General features: G+C 39.9%; 2 protein-coding genes across 8 annotated transcripts in view; one reads left to right on the plus strand and one right to left on the minus strand.

The window, feature by feature from the left end:
- The first annotated feature begins 556 nt into the window (after positions 1–556).
- Positions 557–8,892, plus strand: vstm4a (V-set and transmembrane domain containing 4a). The gene is made up of 8 exons (XM_044213120.1): positions 557–885; positions 2,099–2,551; positions 5,583–5,636; positions 5,752–5,859; positions 5,989–6,022; positions 6,393–6,541; positions 7,472–7,539; positions 8,296–8,892. The coding sequence occupies exons 1-8, from the start codon at positions 837–839 to the stop codon at positions 8,446–8,448; spliced, it is 1,068 nt and encodes a 355-aa protein (XP_044069055.1). The 5' UTR covers positions 557–836; the 3' UTR covers positions 8,449–8,892.
- A 1,499-nt stretch (positions 8,893–10,391) lies between these two features.
- The window catches only part of wdfy4 (WDFY family member 4), a 41,899-nt gene continuing 34,652 nt past the window's right edge, over positions 10,392–17,638 (minus strand). For 6 of the 7 annotated variants that reach the window (XM_044213101.1, XM_044213095.1, XM_044213096.1 and 3 more), the window contains 9 exons: positions 16,615–16,824; positions 16,376–16,496; positions 14,707–14,864; positions 13,720–13,878; positions 13,446–13,625; positions 13,011–13,193; positions 12,498–12,585; positions 11,698–11,827; positions 10,392–11,415 (listed from right to left, as the gene is read on the minus strand). In XM_044213101.1, the coding sequence (XP_044069036.1) occupies positions 11,352–11,415; positions 11,698–11,827; positions 12,498–12,585; positions 13,011–13,193; positions 13,446–13,625; positions 13,720–13,878; positions 14,707–14,864; positions 16,376–16,496; positions 16,615–16,824 (1,293 nt within the window). In that variant the 3' untranslated portion in view covers positions 10,392–11,351. Of the gene's footprint in view, positions 11,416–11,697; positions 11,828–12,497; positions 12,586–13,010; positions 13,194–13,445; positions 13,626–13,719; positions 13,881–14,706; positions 14,865–16,375; positions 16,497–16,614; positions 16,825–17,638 lie in introns of those variants that run through there. The other variant, XM_044213100.1, reaches the window with a different exon arrangement.

Here is a 17,638-nt window from a genome sequence, read left to right on the forward strand (position 1 = left end):
ACTGAATCCATGCATTTCAAGAGAATCCTACATACGACCTGAAGGGTTAAATCTGTTGTGTAATTCCATTTGGCTTTGGCAGAGCTCATAGCGCCAGCAGAAGCCCTGCCTCAGCAGTTTAGCCTGCCCAATAAAGCAGCAGGCTTCATACCACTGGGACAGTCTGACAACCACAGCCAGAGACAAGCCCATGCCACTCTGTCCAGCAGCCAGACAGGGAGAGGTCCCAGCACACACATACATCCACATAAATGCATGAACACATGCATGCAGACACAAAAACACAGAGCTCACATATATGAACACCAACATTTGCTCTTTGTAAACTTTATTGGGAGATGCAAAATGAGGATTAACCCTGGACTTTGAGAGTAACTTGGGTGATAGAAATGCGCATTCAGCGCTTTATTGTGTACACTTCTCAAAGTGACACACAGTGCGACAGGCACATGCACGCACACAAACCACGAGACTTGACCATTGCTTTAGAGTTCTGGGGTTTTGGGCCACGGTCCAAGACTCCTCACAGGAACACAGGAAATGACATTTCCTACGTTTTGCAGGACACACAGAGAAAGAGAGAGAGAGAGGGAGAAAGAGACAGGGAGAGACAGTCAGATAGAGAGTGAGAGAGTGCTGGGAGAGTGAGTGGGAGTTTCTAAGTGGGAACAGAGCATTCACTGTTTCATATTACACAGAAAAGAGGAGAAAGAGGAGAAGAGTTAATGGTGGGTAAGGGCTCTGGTGGGTTGTGCAGTCAGGCTCTGTTTTGAATGTAGCTGCTTGTGTAAGTGCTGTGCAGTTGTCTGGGTTTATGGATTCGCTGACTGTGGAAAATGTACTTCTCTATAGTGGTCCTTGTCCTGACTAAGGCTCTGGTCACAGGTAAGTTCACCTTGTTTACAGCAATATAAACTGATAAGAAAGCAAGCAAGCAGGCAAGAAAGAAAGATAATGTGTCTAAAGTAGCAACTTGATCTAACATCTAACATACACCACTATAGAACCATACATTTTGAGTTTATTATGAAATTCTGGCATGAAAATATTGTCAAACATACAAAAAAACACACCTCCTAATAGTTGTTAGTCTACAACAACCAAAAGTTGCAAGTGCACATTATTGGCAATATTGATGTAGCAAAAGTTTTTTTGCAAACTGGGCAAATTGTTTAAAATCAAACCAGTTGTGGAGTTAAGGAAGTTTGTGCTCTGTGATCAGAGAAAACCTCACTATAATTTGCATTCTATAAACTGCCATAAAGTGGACCTACAACTCTGCCCTATAATCTTTTGGTTATGTTCAGTTTTGTGTTTGGTTTGAGTCCCTGTTGCTGCTTTTGTTGTCACATTAAATAGTGTAGGACAGACCCCGAGGGAGATTCCCCAACTAACACAGCAACAACAAAAAACAGCAATGCAGCCCAGATGGTCCCTGTTATCTTGTCGTGTTTCTTGTTGTCTGTTTCTGGGGTGTACCATACTGAAGATGAATGTTTCCCACCTGTAGATTCTCTTTGCCTGTCTGATCACACATATTGTGTCCAGACTCCATGTCTCTTCTAGACAGACCTGACCCAGCTGGCAGTGGAATAAAACACAAGCACCTCCAGTCGTCTTATGCTTTCTTGCTATTACAGACTGAATTCCCATCCAGTGATGGAATGACATATATAAGTAGAACCAGAGATAGTGTGAGTTCTAACACCATAAATCCAAGCAGCCACTGTGGGTGTGCATATAAACTTACTTTGTCTAAATGCTACAATTATGCTTAATTGGCAGGAAATCAAACATCTTGCATAAATGAACTCCTTTCCATGTGGGGCACATTACCAACTCTAGTTAATTACTAATTTAAAAAGCAGGGAGGAGTCTTACAAGCTACCAGATCATAGTACTCTGTGAGTGTCCCTATGTTTGGAAAAGAATATGTTTTATGGTTTGGTTTGATTTTATACTGTAATATTAACAATACACTATGCAAGAAGTACACATATCCAAAAAAGGAACATATATTCAGTAGTGTGAGATATTAATGTGCAAAAACAAAAAATATATTTTAAGAAACTGTACTGTTTGCGTCTTTTGTCAACAGAGGTATGTCAAGCCCTGAATGTGACAATGACCCCTGGGCCTGTTATCATGGTAACAGAGAAAGACAACTTGACTCTGTCCTGCCTGGTATCTCAGAGGAAGAGGAGCGGTAGTGTCTTGATCCTTCGCTGGTTCTTCTCTCCTCTTGCTGCTCCTACTCTTGCGCCTCCTCCCTCCTCTCCATCCCCCTCTCCTCCCACACTCGAGCCCTCTCAGTTTCTGATCGTGAAGATGGGCATAAAGAAAATGAAGCTGTATGGGAACTACACCCGTCGTTTCCCCCAGCCAAAGTTTCGTCTATATGAGGAAACAGAGGGCGAGGTGTACCGGTTGTGGATTCTCAATGTGACAGAGACGGACCAGGGTTTCTACACCTGTAGAGTTCAGGAGATTCGCAAACACAGAAACACATGGAGAGCATCGTCAAATGGTACCAGCACCACACAGCTGACAGGTAACTAAAGGTGTACTTCAACAAACTCTGCTCTCCATGTCACATTTGTCTGTGGAAAGACCCAGGGCCCCCTTCTGGCTGATAATGGGGTGAAAGTTGAGAGAAAGATGATTTAATTTAAATTGAAGCTTGTTAGCCAAGTGGTTAGGGGTTTCAGACCCTTTCTCAGCAAGCATCCTCCCTATCTAGGTGTCATTGTGCAAGATGTTAGCCCTACAGCATTTGGGCAGTGTCCCCTGGTGGAGGGCACACCAAAAGTGATCAGGTGGAGAAACAAAAGACAAATACAAGTCATGTATTGCACTTTTTTAGCAGAATTAGGAGTCAGAAAGTCTTACATTTCTACTTTTTTTATACTTTTGTGCAACCCTAGTCACTGACAAGAGAGGATCAAACGCAAAGGGGATTTCTGGTGTTATTACTCTGAAAATGTTTTCCATGGAATATTCTTTTCCAAGGAATTCCCTTACAGCTGAACACAGTCAGCTGAGGCATGCTGGCCATGTTATCTGGCAATGGAAATAACCGAATAAATGAAGAGCAACAGTTTTTATTAAAGGCTAAAGGGCAAATAGAAATGTGTAGCATGTATTTTCTAACTCAAGCTGCACTATTTGCTGTAAGTTGTGCCTATGTGTGTTTGAGTGACCCCAATCCTCTGGCATTTCCATCTCAAAGCAATGAGCTCACACGGCCAGACCGCACTCAACAATATCGCTCTCTGTGTATGAGTGTGAGGAGTAAAAGGTAGAGTGTTGCTGAGCTGGCTACGTTTAAAAACTCTGAAATACATGACGTCAGCATTCTGGGTTTACTTTTATGCAAGCCTCAGGAGATAATTTAGTGGAGAATTCAGTTGCAGTGGAACTTACTTAGTCTGTGCCAATATGTACCTACAACAAACAACCTGAACAAATCAGGTTAAAAACTAATTAAAATCACATGCAGTAATAAATGTTTCTTTATACAGTACAATCCTTTACCTGATTTAACTGGACTGGATGGCACAAAGCCATCTGTCACTGTGGGATGCACTGATTAAAGGGGTTCACTATAGACTTAAGATGCTGCTATACCGTGTGGCAACACCTGACACAGTTATACAGTTCACCTTTCACTAGTTTTATGGCAGAAAAGTGTTGAGGTTTGAGTCAGACAGAGCCATCTGACAACGCCCTGCCCTATATTCAGGGCAATGTCGTACTAAGGAAGCCACCCAACCTCAGGCATCTATGACATGCAGTGACCACAGAACCAGAAACACAAGAGCTGACATTATGAGATTAAACAAAGAGAAAACTAAATTGTAACTGTAATCCAGGGAACCCCTCAGTCTGCAGATTTCAGTCTTCAGATCTCAGAGCAGAGGCTACACCCCACTAAGATAATTGGACTACGCTTATTCTAACGATTTTGCACACAAGGGAGATGATTTTTCCACTCCCACATCTCTAAATCCAAACTTCGGACCTTCAGACCTTAAGGTTGAGTGATTTCAGCTGCTTTTCTAAACTGGTAAAATGAGCAGACAATCTGCACGGTTAAATTGAATCTTATTAGACACTGCTCACTGGCTTCAGGTTTCTAACCCTGGTTAATCTTTCTACATCCTGTCTTCACAGCTGCACTGGGGGAAAGCAGATGAAAGCAAATAAATCTATACCTGATGGTTGTCGGCTTTCATGAAAACCTGCGCAGCTTTTCTTGTTGTTGCATAAACTTGGCTCTGTTGGGTAAGCAACAGCTTGTGTAGACACATCTGTAGAGAGTGTGTACTATAATAGCTCCCCAACAGCTGACCTGTAACCCAGGGCTGTGTGCACAGACGTGGGGTTTAGCATGTGTTTAACCACAGTGTAAAGGTCAGTTATGTGGTTTACTTACATTAACTGTTTACTGCTCACAATGTCAAGAGATGCCTGTTAAATGTAGCCCGTCACCTCGTCTACTTTAAAAATCTTTATCTTTGGCAGTCATGATTTTTCATTTTGCGGTAAACAGTGGGTGGACAAAATAACAGGAACACCATACAATCTAATGAAACATAGATTGGCCCCCAAAAATTAACGTAGCATTGAATTATCACCTTTATGACAGTCTCAACAAAAATTGTAGATTTAAGATTTAGAAAAATTACATATTGCAGGGCTCTTGTATTGCATTGCTGTAAAATTTGGTTATATGTCTATAATCAAACTTGTTTTTTAAGTCTTGTTTCTTGGACTGGATACATATTTTAGAAAAGAATTATGCATGAAAAGATCTAATCAAACACAGCAGTATCTTGAAAAACACATCACTTGTGTTATTTTATCTAAAGTGTCTTCTGCAGCCTTTATAGCCTGTAAAACTGATCACCGATACAGTTTTTGATACAGTTTTTCATGTTTGGTCACAACACAAAAGCCATTGTGTTGCTCTCTGACATTAATTAACTTGATATTCAGACTAAACGGCCAACAATTTTGCAGGCAGTTCAGTGGCCTGGAAACAGGCTAGAAGTCAATTAGAGTTAATATCTTATCATTTCTTATTAATATGTTTATCAAACTGTGTTTAAAATACATATTAAAAACTCATTATGGGGAGCAGAGACTAAGTAATTTATGTACATAGCCTCTGTTCACTCTCCTCAACCTCTTGCTAAATACCCCTGACCTATATACAACCTATTATTCACACAATGACAACAACTTCCTTTATCGTTCACTTTTCACTCTAATACAAAGAAAATTGCAACATTAAACAATTGTGTAATGACCAACAAAGGGAAGTGGAGATGCAGAGCGATGGGGAACTCCCCCAAACACGGTCCAAGAACACAGCAATACGTGTGTGTGTGTGCATGGTGGGTTTGGCTGATGCAGCAGCAGAATCTCCCCTCAGGCCAGCAGTTTTGATATTTCTGAAAACCACTGAGGCTGTCTGCTGTATTGGGTCAGTGCCCTCAGACAACAGCACTTAGTCTGGGCACAGTTTTCTACCCTCAATGTACTATTGTTGCTGACCTTTTTAACAATTGATTCTCCAGTGCACTTAACGCTTGAGGATGGTACCAGTGAAGGACTGTGGCGTTTATTTGCAGGTACGGTTTTCATCTGTAGTCCTACTCCTATTTCAATTTGCCATAAACAAGTCTTATTTTGATAATGCCAGTGTTCAGATGCCTTTCTCTGGGGTTATGTCTGTTTGTTTTGTAGATGTGTATCTGTGTGCTGTGCTGATTTGCTCACTGGGCCTGTTGTCCATTTTCCTGTTCACTCTGGTTCTCACTTGCCAGTACTTTCACAGAAGACACAGGCTCAAAGGTAAAACTGTCATTTGTTTTCCTACAGTAAATTCACCTTAACATGTGTTTCAGTTTTCCTATTCAAAACAATAGCTGGGTGACTTTGCTGTTAAGTCAACATGATTTTTTTCTGCTACTTTCTCCACAGCCAGTTACCTTCTGGTCAAGTGTCCAGAAAGCAGGTACGGTTGTTTACTAAAACTAGTGCTGAAACAATTAATTGATTAATCGACCAACTCGATCAACTGAGGGAAAATTAACCATCAACAATTTTGTTAATCAAATCAAGTCATTGCTCAAGTCATTTTCTCTGTTTTATATCATTGTCAATTAAATAACTTTGGTTTTGGATTGCTGGTTGGAAAAAACAAGCTATTTGATGACATCACATTGAGCTCTGGGTACTGGACATTTTTTACTGATCTGAGACATCTTACACTAAATTATTCACTGATCAATCACAAAAATAATCAACACATAAATTAATAATCTAAATAATCATAAGTTGCAGCTGTAATTCAAACTTTAAAAACTCTCCTCTGTTCCATGCAGCTCAGGAGAGACTGTAACCAGCTCCAGCAGTTCCTCCAGTTCCTCCCCAAGAGCCCAAAGGAAACACACAAGACAGAAAACTGACAGAAGAGTAACAGTAACACCACCTAAACTACCCGAGGAGCCACCACCACACATACCAGCCAAAGGTAAAGTGACTATTTGCAGGGAGGATGTCACCTCTTGGAGAGATTAAATTCTTTGAGAAGTCCATTAGGCCAATGGTTCCCAACCTTTTTGGCCTTTTAAAATGTAGCAAAGTCTACTTGTGACCTCACATCATAGGTTAAGGCCTCAGTGTGGACATGAGTTATGAGCAGTTTAAGAGTATTTTCCTTCTCAGAATGTTTAATTTAAAAGATGTGAGTGCAGTATTTCACAAAAAAGAGCAAACATTTTGAGAATAAGTCGAAAAAATCCCAAACATAATTGTGACTCCTCTGACCACTGCATTATAGGCTGTAAATATGCCTTACGCAGTGAACTTTTTTCTGATTTGAACCACCAAGATCAGATGTTTTCACAGTCTAATCTTTTGGTCAAGGGGGGACACAGTGTTTTAGTGGATAATAGTGTCACCTAACAGCATGGAGGAGCCTGGTTCAATTCCCAGTCCTTCTGTGTGAAGTTTGAGTTTCCTCTTAAACACTTGAGGCATTAGAGTCACAGAGGTCTCCAGCCCCATGAAAAGGAATTAGTGGGTAAAGAAAACAACAAAATGAAAGTATCCAGCAAGTACAAAAGCAGAAAATGATTCTCTAGCATCATTTAATTTCCTTGACAAAACAGCATAGTCTGAGAGAAACTGGGAGACCAGCAGAAAACAGTCTGAGAATGAAACTTAATACTGTACTTGGGTAAAGTACTGCTGCCTGTATTGTAAGTAAGTAGGTAAGATCAACACTGATGCTGAAATTGACAGAATGAAGCTCTTATTTCTGTTATATACAATACTTTGACTAGGGTTAATATAAAGTGGTTGTGAAGGATGATTTTGCTCTCAACCACATAGTCATATTTGTGAGTTTGTTCCTCCTGGCTGTTGTTTTGAGTCAATTAAGGTCGTCTCTGTTTTTTAGTGCCTGTTGCTGCAAAGAGACCTCAGAAGCCCAGAAGGTTAAAGACTCATCCAAGAAGTTCTGCCACTGTAAGTCTCCTCCTCACCCATCATACAAGCACAAGACCTATGTCTACTTCTTCCATAAAATAATTTCTTATTTATTAATATATGCACTTTGTGTATATGTTAAAATGTATTATCAACATTTTGAAAATATGTTTTTCATGTTACTGAGATACATGCAAGAGGGAATTTGTCTCATGACTGCATGATTGTCTACAGGAGTTTATTGCCATCTCTTCATTCAGTTATGAGTTTGATAATTCTATTTAGCTTTATTGCTTCTCAAACACAATTATTTATTTAGAGTGCTTCATTGGTTTTATATCTACAATAAAAATGTCAAACAAGTATATACAGAAGAAAACTACTCAAACTAAGGATCATCAGTATTTCTACTGATGCCGTTCTTGTGATTTTGTAGTGAAATTAAGCTCCGGAGATGTGAGCTTTTTTTTAATGCACGAACATACTGATTGGATTAGTGCAACTACGAGGATCTGAGGATGTTGGAAAGGGTTCTTATTGTACCAAATGTTTTTCGAGTAAACTGAATGTTCCAAGAGGTCCTGTAAACACATACTTTCTGCAGCTGAAAAGCACTAAGGGGATGTTTACCATGAAGAGCGGAAGAACACTACTAGATTAAATGCAGACAATATTTTTTTCTAAAATGTCTGTTAACTATATATATTTTATACATATAGTATATATTTCCTCCTTTGCCTTATCTCTGGGCTAAATTCCTTCAAGTTTATCTCACTCTTTCCCTCCCTCCTCCAGCCTCGAGTATCACAGGAGGATAGTCTGACATATGCAGAACTGGAGCTGGTCAGACCGAGGCCCGAGCCCCCAGCCTCCTCCAGCCCTGACCCCACACCCCCCAGCCCGGACACTGTGTATGCTCAGATCCTCTTCCAGGAAAAACAGCTGTAAACATAGCAGCTCTGGACACATGGATGTCATGGTACCTGCTGGTGAGGGCAGCGATTCAGCTCTCCAAAATGAACTGAGTGGCATCCAAAGGACTATATTTATGAACTATCAGTATGGCATTTAGCTTTGTTTTTTGGCTGTAAGTATGTTACAACTGTTGGTAAATGAGGGTTTTGTGTTTCCTCGGCGCAGTTCCATTCCAGCACAGCAGTTTTTGGGTCTTATAATTCTGTTGTTTTGTTTGTTGGCATCGCTGGCCTGTGAGCCAGATGCTTGTAAGAATGTTCTTACTGTTAACTATTCTGTATAAACACAGGAGACTGTGTGGAACTGTTGTCCAGGCTCTCTTACTGCAGTGTCATAAGGCATTGTAACAGTTTTCAACTGTATTTATAATTACAGCATTAATACACCAAATTAATAAATATATGCCTGGGTCTGACATTTAAGAGTACAGTCTTTTATTCATATAAATACTGTTTTAAATGATCTCTTTAAAGTGGATTGGATTGCACTTTGTCAGATTTGTCGACAATTTGTCTGGGGTTGCAAACAAAATCTGTTGTACACTACAAAAGACAAAACCAACACTATATTACAAACAGCTGCAGCGCATTCAGTGTCTGACATTCATTATAGCAACAAAGCTTGTAGAACACAAACATCACATTATCCCTGGCCTACTGAGAACCCATTTACTGATATAACAATTTGACAGATTGAGAAATGAAAAATGAATGAGTTCTGTAACATGTTAAAGCTACAGTTGGAAATTTGGGGAAATGTGCGTATTCATTCTCTGGCCGAAAGTTAGATGAGAAGATTGCTACCACTCTCCTTTTAGTCAGGTAAAGATAAGTCTACAACCAGCAGCCGTTAGCTTAGCTTAGCATAAAGACTAGAAGCAGAGGGAAACAGCTAGCCTGGCTCTGCCCAAAGATAACAAAATCCGCCTACCATCACCTTTTGTATCCGTACAAAAAAAACCAAAGCATAAAAATGACAACTTCTGGTTATACAGGGTTATGTGCCGGACCTTTTCTTCAGTTCTGTAAGTCTTGTCATCACCGTGAGTTTGTGAGACAACCAGCAGAAACCCCAGCCAAGAAATAGTCTGACAACCCTTTGTAAAACTGCAACTTGTTGTTTTTACACTCAAGAGCTTTAGAGATGCCAGTAGTTTGTTCCCTTCAAACACAGCAAGGCTAGTTATTTCCCCGTTTCCAGTCGGTCGTAGAAAAGGGATAGAAACAACACAGGGAGTCTTCTGCTTCTGATTTCGAAGTCTGATCAACATGGTACAGGCATAAACAGCAAATATAAATGCTGGAAGCAGCAGGCATTACACTCAAGTACCCAAGAAAGGTGAAGGGTGTAGGCCATTTTGTGAAGGTCAGTGTGTGAAAAATGGGATGAAGATAAGAGGTGCATGGAGAAAGAGAATGATGCACATCCACACTCTTCTCTCTCTGAGTGGGAGAGATCGAGAGAGAGACCATCATCCCCCACAGTTCAGACTCACTGACTAGGATGAACCCGCTAATGACAACATTTATTCAAATTAGACTAATTGTAATCATGGTTAATAATTAGCTTTACAGTGCATTATAATTGGGTTAGGCTACAAGATGGTTCTGCCTAGGTGCAATAATTTATTTGATTTAATTATTCTGAGGAACCCAGTGGTTTGACATTTTATATCATAAAACCAGCGGTGTAGAGAGAATGGAGATGGCCGTTGTCTTTAGAGAAGGTCATTGCTCGCACTCTGGGAAAATTATGAGGACTATTTTCCACTCTATTAAGCTACTCCACTTAGCACAATTAGCCACACACACAAAGGTTAAAGAGAGAGACCTCTTCCTTTATGATAGAGGAGTGGTGCATGTGCATGAGAGAGTAAGCAAGAAAAGCAGACATAGAAAGAGAATAAGCCTCCACAATTTTGACAATCTACCATAATTTAATATGGCAACTTATTTATTGGAATATCAGTGCATTGATGTAGGTCAGTATTGTACTTTTTCACTGAAAGCTTAAGATACATTTTTAGAAAGGGTTAAGTTTCATACCATCTCTCTTCAAATGGGTCAGATTTACCCAGGAGTGTGTTGTCGAGGCAGTACAGTGATTACAGAGATTGAACAGTCTGATGTGGCTAAAAAGGCATATTTGTCCTTGGTTAACCATAAACACACACACACACACACGCGCACACGCACACACGCACACAAAAAGCTGTGCCAAGCAGAAAGAATACCTCAACAAGACTCAAGCACATTTTACATCATCCACAACACACACTTGACATGATCATAGTAAACTTGTGGAGGATAATGGTACAATAAATGAAAAAGCAGTCCAATTCTCAAATACTCATAAATGCCACATTACAAAGCAGATTGAAAACACATTGTACAAAACAACAAAGAAAGTTCAGTAAACTATTCACAACTAACTAAACATCCTGGTTTGTTCATACCACATTTACCAAAGTAAAACCAAGTAAAACTACAACCAAGTATTTTTATGATAATGGATGCTTGTAGTGCAGTTCGTGAGGAATGAACTGCTCCAGACTCACAGGAGAGGATTTAGGCAAATGGCTTTCAATAGTTTTATTTAAAGTTGTTGAAATTCAGTATTTACAAAGAAAAATACAGAATTAAATAGTTATGTAGGAGATCAAATATTCTATATTGTCTGAGACTTGAATATACCAAATATTGTAACATAGTTCTCCCTGAATGCACACACAGAACTGAAGTGAAATACAGCAGGTTTCAATGCTCAACTGGCGTCAGACCTGAGACAACGATGGATTTTCTGTCAGAGTCTCTGAGGATAAAGGATGTGTAGAAATGGTGGCTGGAGACACGATTCTGCTCAAATCCTGCCACCTCTCACTCACAGGTCCAGGTGAAAACTCTGCCCCAGGCATCGCCCGCCAACAGAGTAGCATGGCTCCTACACAGAAGAGAGCGTGCTTAAATAATGTGAAACTCGTTTTAAATCATATGCAAATGTATTCTGTTGTAAAGCACGCAATAATACACATACAACATGAGTCAGAGTTGGTGAGAATTCAGTTTTCAATCGGTTAGTTCCAGAAGTGTATTAGTTTTGAAATTAAATTTAAAATTAAATTTAAAATTAAATGTTAAAGAGTTAAATGTAGTTTGAAGGTGTCAAGTGTAAACTGAATCCCTCCTCTCTTTGCTGTGAGCAGGCGCATGATATTTACTGTACCTGGACATGGCCAGCGCCGTGATGGCTGGATTATACTTGAAGCGGCGTTGTGACACAGCCTGACTTTTGTTCAGCTCTTGACATAACACCAGATGTCTCTTCCATCCTTTAACCTGGCATGAGCTGCTCACTGTGGATACATCATGAGAATACATCAATCCCCATTTATTACTGAATCACAGGGCAGGTGTCCACCCTGTCTGTAAGCCTGACCCAGCAGTCCCCACAAAAATTTAAATGTGCATTAACCCAGTGTTTGTCTGTGGTCAGCAGGCTGTTAAAGGGAGAAAAATCCCTTGAATATAAATGCTTCAGTGTTACGTAAAGACTGTCTCAATGTAATTTAGCAAGCATAATACTCCTATGAGGTGACGCGAGGCTGTAACCAACGTATGCCAAATTGGATCTGGGTATTATTGCTTTCTAAATTATACAAGCACACACACGTCAGCAGAATTACTCATCAGTGTTTACTGCCTCTATGTTTAATAACTTTATAACAACATAATTCCTGCTAGCCCTAATGCTAGTGAGGGATGGGGTAAGCATTACAAGCTCTCATCTGAAAACCACGCTGTCTAGCTCTGAGATGAGCGGTTAAAAATAATCATCTCACATTTAAGGATTTATCTAATTAGATAGTGATAGGTTTCTTTTTGAAAAACAAAGTTTAAGAATAATTTCTTTTTGTGGATTAAAGTCAGTCTCACAGTTTCGCTACTGTCAGCCCCTCCCATCATCTGTGTTGTCATAAGTACAATACCTATATGCATATTCTATCCTACTGCCTGTAACATTACCGTCTTTCTCTGTTCGGTCTTGCCCTGGGGACACAGGCTCTTCTGGAGGGCCAGGTAATTGTGTTCTGGTGTACTCTGTCTTCCATATCTGTATGAGAGACACATAACGAGTAGCAAAATCAGACATAATTCAACATAATAACACACTCAAATACACACCAGCGTACACACCTATCCCATAACTCAAGGTAATAATAAAGTAATAATACCATTTGTGTGTTGTGCATTTGGCATGGGCACTCACTCCCAAGTGAAGCCCAATTTAGAGTTTGCAGCTTTGATTGCAGAGAGGCAGCATATGCTTATATGCAGTCACACACCACACACACAACCCATATGCTGTTATTATTACATCAAGATATATATAAATAAATAAATAAATAAATAATACCTTGATGGACATCCAAGCTGCTACCTGCGAGACTAATACCAAAATACAAAGAGCTGGCAGACAGTGACTTTAAAGACATTCTCTCTCATACACACAGTAACTGCACGCAAAAAAACCCTCACCCGTACGATGCCATCTGCACAGCCAGTGACGACGACATTCTTGGCATCCCACTCGTGTCGCTGTGTGAATCTGACACACAGGACATCTGCCCGAGGCCCGCAGGAAGTGTCAGTGCAGGTCAACAGCTGACCCTTCATGGTCCACAGGTAGAGAAGAGGTCCCGCACATGACGCAATCTCCCCCTTGGACAGAGTAATATGGTGTTGACACCCATGTGCGCAAAGATACACACAGAGATGTATAAAAAAGCAAAACACACACAAAGAGGATATGCATGCTGTCAACAATGAGAACCCTTCCTTCCTCATGCTGTGAGCTGAATGAAGGGTAACAACATGACAAAAGTGAGCCAAAAATTATAAAGAACAGATGAAAGAGAGATTTTGAGAGAGCAGGATAGGGAAAGACAAAGGAGATCAAGCAGGTGGACTTACGGTGAGTTCATTAATAGCCAGTGCAGAGATGCTGGTTGTGTGTCCTCCTAACTGGGTGACGTAGCTTAGCTCCTCCATATCCCACAGGATACAGGTGAGGTCACGGGAGCCACTTACTATCATGCTGTGGACCTCAGACACAGCCAGGCATGTCACTGAATCTGTGTGACCGTATAACGGCTGTGAGGAAAAACTGGGTCAGTATGTGTGTGCAAATACATGCTGGATGTTTCTGTTAAATCTCTGTCGCAAACAGACATGCAGACAAACTGACCTGTCTGAGTTTCATGTGAGTGACTTTGTCCTTGTTGACTGATACATCCCACACACACACCACAGTGCTGGTTCCTGCAGTGATGATGGTCGTCGGGTTGGGACAGGCGGCGCACAATGTCTCCCCCCAGTCACACAAACTCTCACATACAGCAAAGGTCTAGAGATGGACATACATAAGTAGACCATTATGACACTGATTATGTATGTATCTATTAAGTATATATGGTGGAGTGAGTTTATGGATATGTTTTAGCAGTTTAATTCAGTTTATATTTAATATTTTCATAAGATCATGTGATGCAGACTTGTAGTTGTCAAGGAACCTTGATGGTAGTTAAAAAAACGAATGTGTTAAATTATCTTGTGTTAAATTGTCTTGATATTAATTTTACTTTTATTTATCTTGCACCATTGCATATATGGTGAGTGTTGTAAACCCCTCAAATGCTGTACGAAACAGAAACCAAGATATTGCTGAGATATAAAATACAGTGTGTAAGGCAAGAGATGGCATTTCCAGGTATGGTAAGTAAGTAGTAACTATTTAAATAGCTGTCAAGAAATCAGTTGACACAGCTAACATGTCCGTGTGGAGCATTATGAAGTGAGTGAAAGCTTGGCAGAACATAAAGATTGCCTCACTGTTTTGATAGAGCTAGTGATTGTAAGAGTCGACTGATACCGATTAGCACACTGTGTGTGGCCCAGTGAGATGCTTCATATGTATGTGATTAAATTGGGTAAAATTTTGTTTCTATAAATGTGAACTATCATGAGTTGAAAAGTTGTATACTATTAAAGTTTACATAATTTATAGATCCAGTTCTCACATTTAAAAACAAATCTATATTTCATCGCCATGCATTGTGGGCCTGCATAGGATTTGCAATTTCATCATTTCAATTTGATTCATGCAACTTGGTGGAGCTGAAAGGTTGTGCAGTAATACAAACAATGTAAAATGGATCTCGCCTGACATACATACCTTTTTTGTGGCATTGTTTATAAAGGCACAGCTGTTGTCAGGGAAGCCCCAGCTGAAAAGGCAGCCCAACAGAGGCGACAGGAGGAGATGGTTTCTCTCCAGGACCATGACCTCTTTTTCCAGGCACAGTATCTGACCTACCGGGCCTCTCTGCAGCTCTGCAGAAAGGTTTACAGTGTTACTGAGAGTGGGGCACCATCAGCGAGAAGTTGTGGAAGAAAGTAAGAGGGTGTTTTTTGTTTTGTTTTTGTTTTTTTAAATTGTCATTTAAACCATATGCACCCATAAAAAGTTCATTCTGTCTTTTGTATATCTGAATAAACTTGCCTGACCAAATAAAGGTAATGGCTCTTCAAAAAAATCCCATTAAAAGAGTTTGGTAGCTCAGTGAACTTTTAAAGAATTTCATTAAAATTGACCATTGAAGACTGGGCAATTAAAACTGATATTCCCAGGTTACAACAAGCTGAGGCTCTGTCCTAGGGGGACACCTACCCTGCATCATGGACAGCACAAGTTGTGTGTGTGTGTGTGTGTGTGTGTGTGTGTGTGTGTGTGTGTGTGTGTGTGTGTGTGTATATATATATATATATATATATATATATATATATATATATATATATATATATATATATATATATATATATATATATATATATATATATATATATATATATATATATATATATATATATAGAGAGAGAGAGAGAGAGAGAGAGAGAGAGAGAGAGAGAGAGAGAGAGAGAGAGAGAGAGAGAGAGCTGTAATTGTGCCTGTAACTGACCTATTCATGCAGGTACAGGCAGAAATCATTATATCCTATCGCCAGTTCTGCTTCTAAAATCCCCAGAAAGTAGTGTCTGCATTAGTCTTAGCATTCCTCCTCCTATTCATCTCTATCTGCTTATTGATCAGATCAGACACTCTAAGATTTAATATGAAATGTAATTTGCAGGAATCTCTCCCTGAGCATTCGCAGATTCATCTCCTCTCCCTCAGTGGGCCTGTAGGGATATTCAGATTATTAAGTAGGGCTCAGTGGAAGAGTCATCTCCATACTGTAGCTCTAACAGATAGCTCCTTCTACTCTTCCATAGTGTAAATTAACCTATGGACATTCTCGCTCTGTTTCAACATTTCCCTTGAGACCTGGGCACATCTTGTATATAATAATTTACATCAAACGATGTGAAATAAAGGAAGAACAATACATAGTGCCAAATGCAGATGACTAGAATTGTTTGAATTTAGTTTACTCAGCAGAAAATAGCTATGTTAATTCAGTTGTTTGGAAATATATAAGCCTTTATAAGCCTATATTATTATTTGCTTTAATTTTATACCATCATGTAAAGGAATAGAGATTTCGGCTGAGAGTACGTTAAATATGAAGCTACACCCAGCAGCTGACTAGCTTAGCTTAGCATAAAGACTGGAAGACTGAAACCGGTAGCCTGGCTCTGTCCAAAAAGATTGTTTTTTACCTTTGGACAGAGCCAGGCAAGCTTTATCCCCCTGCTTCCAGACTTTGTACTATCTACTATCAATCCTTTCATCTAACTGTTGGCAAGAAGGCAAAAAAGCTTATTTCCCAAAATGTCGAACAATTCCTTTAAGATTAAGATAGCTTATTTGCTGCCTGAGCTCCTCTTTTACTGTCTATCTGTACCTCTGAATGGCTGCGCAGTGGTCTTCAGTTTATCCAATTTGAAGAAAAATGGTGTTGGATGGGGTGGCGAAGATCCCTCTTTCTTAGAGCCACTGCGGGATGGATGTGGCTTGGTGAAGAGCTATGGAAAAGACAAAGATGATTCAAAGAAGGATTATTTGTTTAAAACAATATGATACAACTACATGCAGGAAGCAATGTACTTTTTCTGCTTTCCCCACTTAGTTTATTCTTTTTACCTGTTTGGGAACCTGGCCAAAGTTGCTGATGTATCCCAAGATGGTGCTTTTGATGACAGGGTCCTTAGCATTCTGCCGGCCTCTCTGAGCATAGAAGTAAGGGTGGAACGAGTTCACACTTTCTACAGCAGCAGGGCCTTGTTGCCGGTACCCGAAAATCAGGTCGATCCACAGGTGGAGGTGGGAACTCACGTAGTCACTTTCCAAGGCCTAAGGGAAACAGTGCAGGAGATTGTTGCACAAACTAAGACCACCAAGTAAATAATATTACAAAACTACTATACATGCACTGTGCAGTCTTAAAATACAGCGGTGTGCAGTGCTCAGTGTTATTACAGTGGGACCAAAACCATCAGTCAAACTGTTAATATGAGAGTTTAGAAACACAAGAAACTTCTGTGAGAACGCACAACCAATCAAATTATTCAGGTACTGTATGATTTCTTCCAAAAGTCCATTTAGAAGTCTCAAACAGCAGGAAGCACAGCTGTGTTATGAGCATATCTTCATGTTTGAATTAAAGAATGATTTGGGTAGAATTAGCCAGAAAGTGGTTTTGAAGAGTTAATAAGGAAAAGTGGGCATTATGACCAGCATGTGTATCCTTGCACCCATTCTTAATAAACCCATCCTGGAATATCAGAAAACTGAAGAAAAAAAAAAAAAAAACACATCATAACAAGGATATATTGTCCTGAGTTAATTTGTCTATGGATGAAAAAACAATCTTCTAAAGTCACAAATTTTATGAGAATGGTAGGCAATATGAGTAGTTCAGTAGATTACAGAGTGATAACCAGCTTAGATGCCCCAGGATTGGAAAAAGGGAGGGTGACACTGTAGAAATCAGACCAACAGAGAGAAAAAGAACAGAGGTATACAATAACCCCATACATTTAAAGAGAAGAAAGAGCTGAGAAAAGAGAGAATATTCAGCCCATGAACAGCTGGCAGAAATAATGGCATTATGAAAAACAGAGTCTTGTTGTCCTTCAATATCTGTCATCTAAACTTCAGATACAGG

Source organism: Siniperca chuatsi, linkage group LG11 (assembly GCF_020085105.1).
Source record: "Siniperca chuatsi isolate FFG_IHB_CAS linkage group LG11, ASM2008510v1, whole genome shotgun sequence".
Lineage (NCBI taxonomy): Eukaryota > Metazoa > Chordata > Actinopteri > Centrarchiformes > Sinipercidae > Siniperca > Siniperca chuatsi.

Coding starts and splice junctions, on each gene's coding strand:
- vstm4a (XM_044213120.1), top strand. CDS start 837: ATGTACTTCTCTATAGTGGTCCTTGTCCTGACTAAGGCTCTGGTCACA. Junction 2,552..5,582: donor CAGCACCACACAGCTGACAG/GTAACTAAAGGT, acceptor TTGATTCTCCAG/TGCACTTAACGCTTGAGGAT. Junction 5,860..5,988: donor CAGAAGACACAGGCTCAAAG/GTAAAACTGTCA, acceptor CTTTCTCCACAG/CCAGTTACCTTCTGGTCAAG.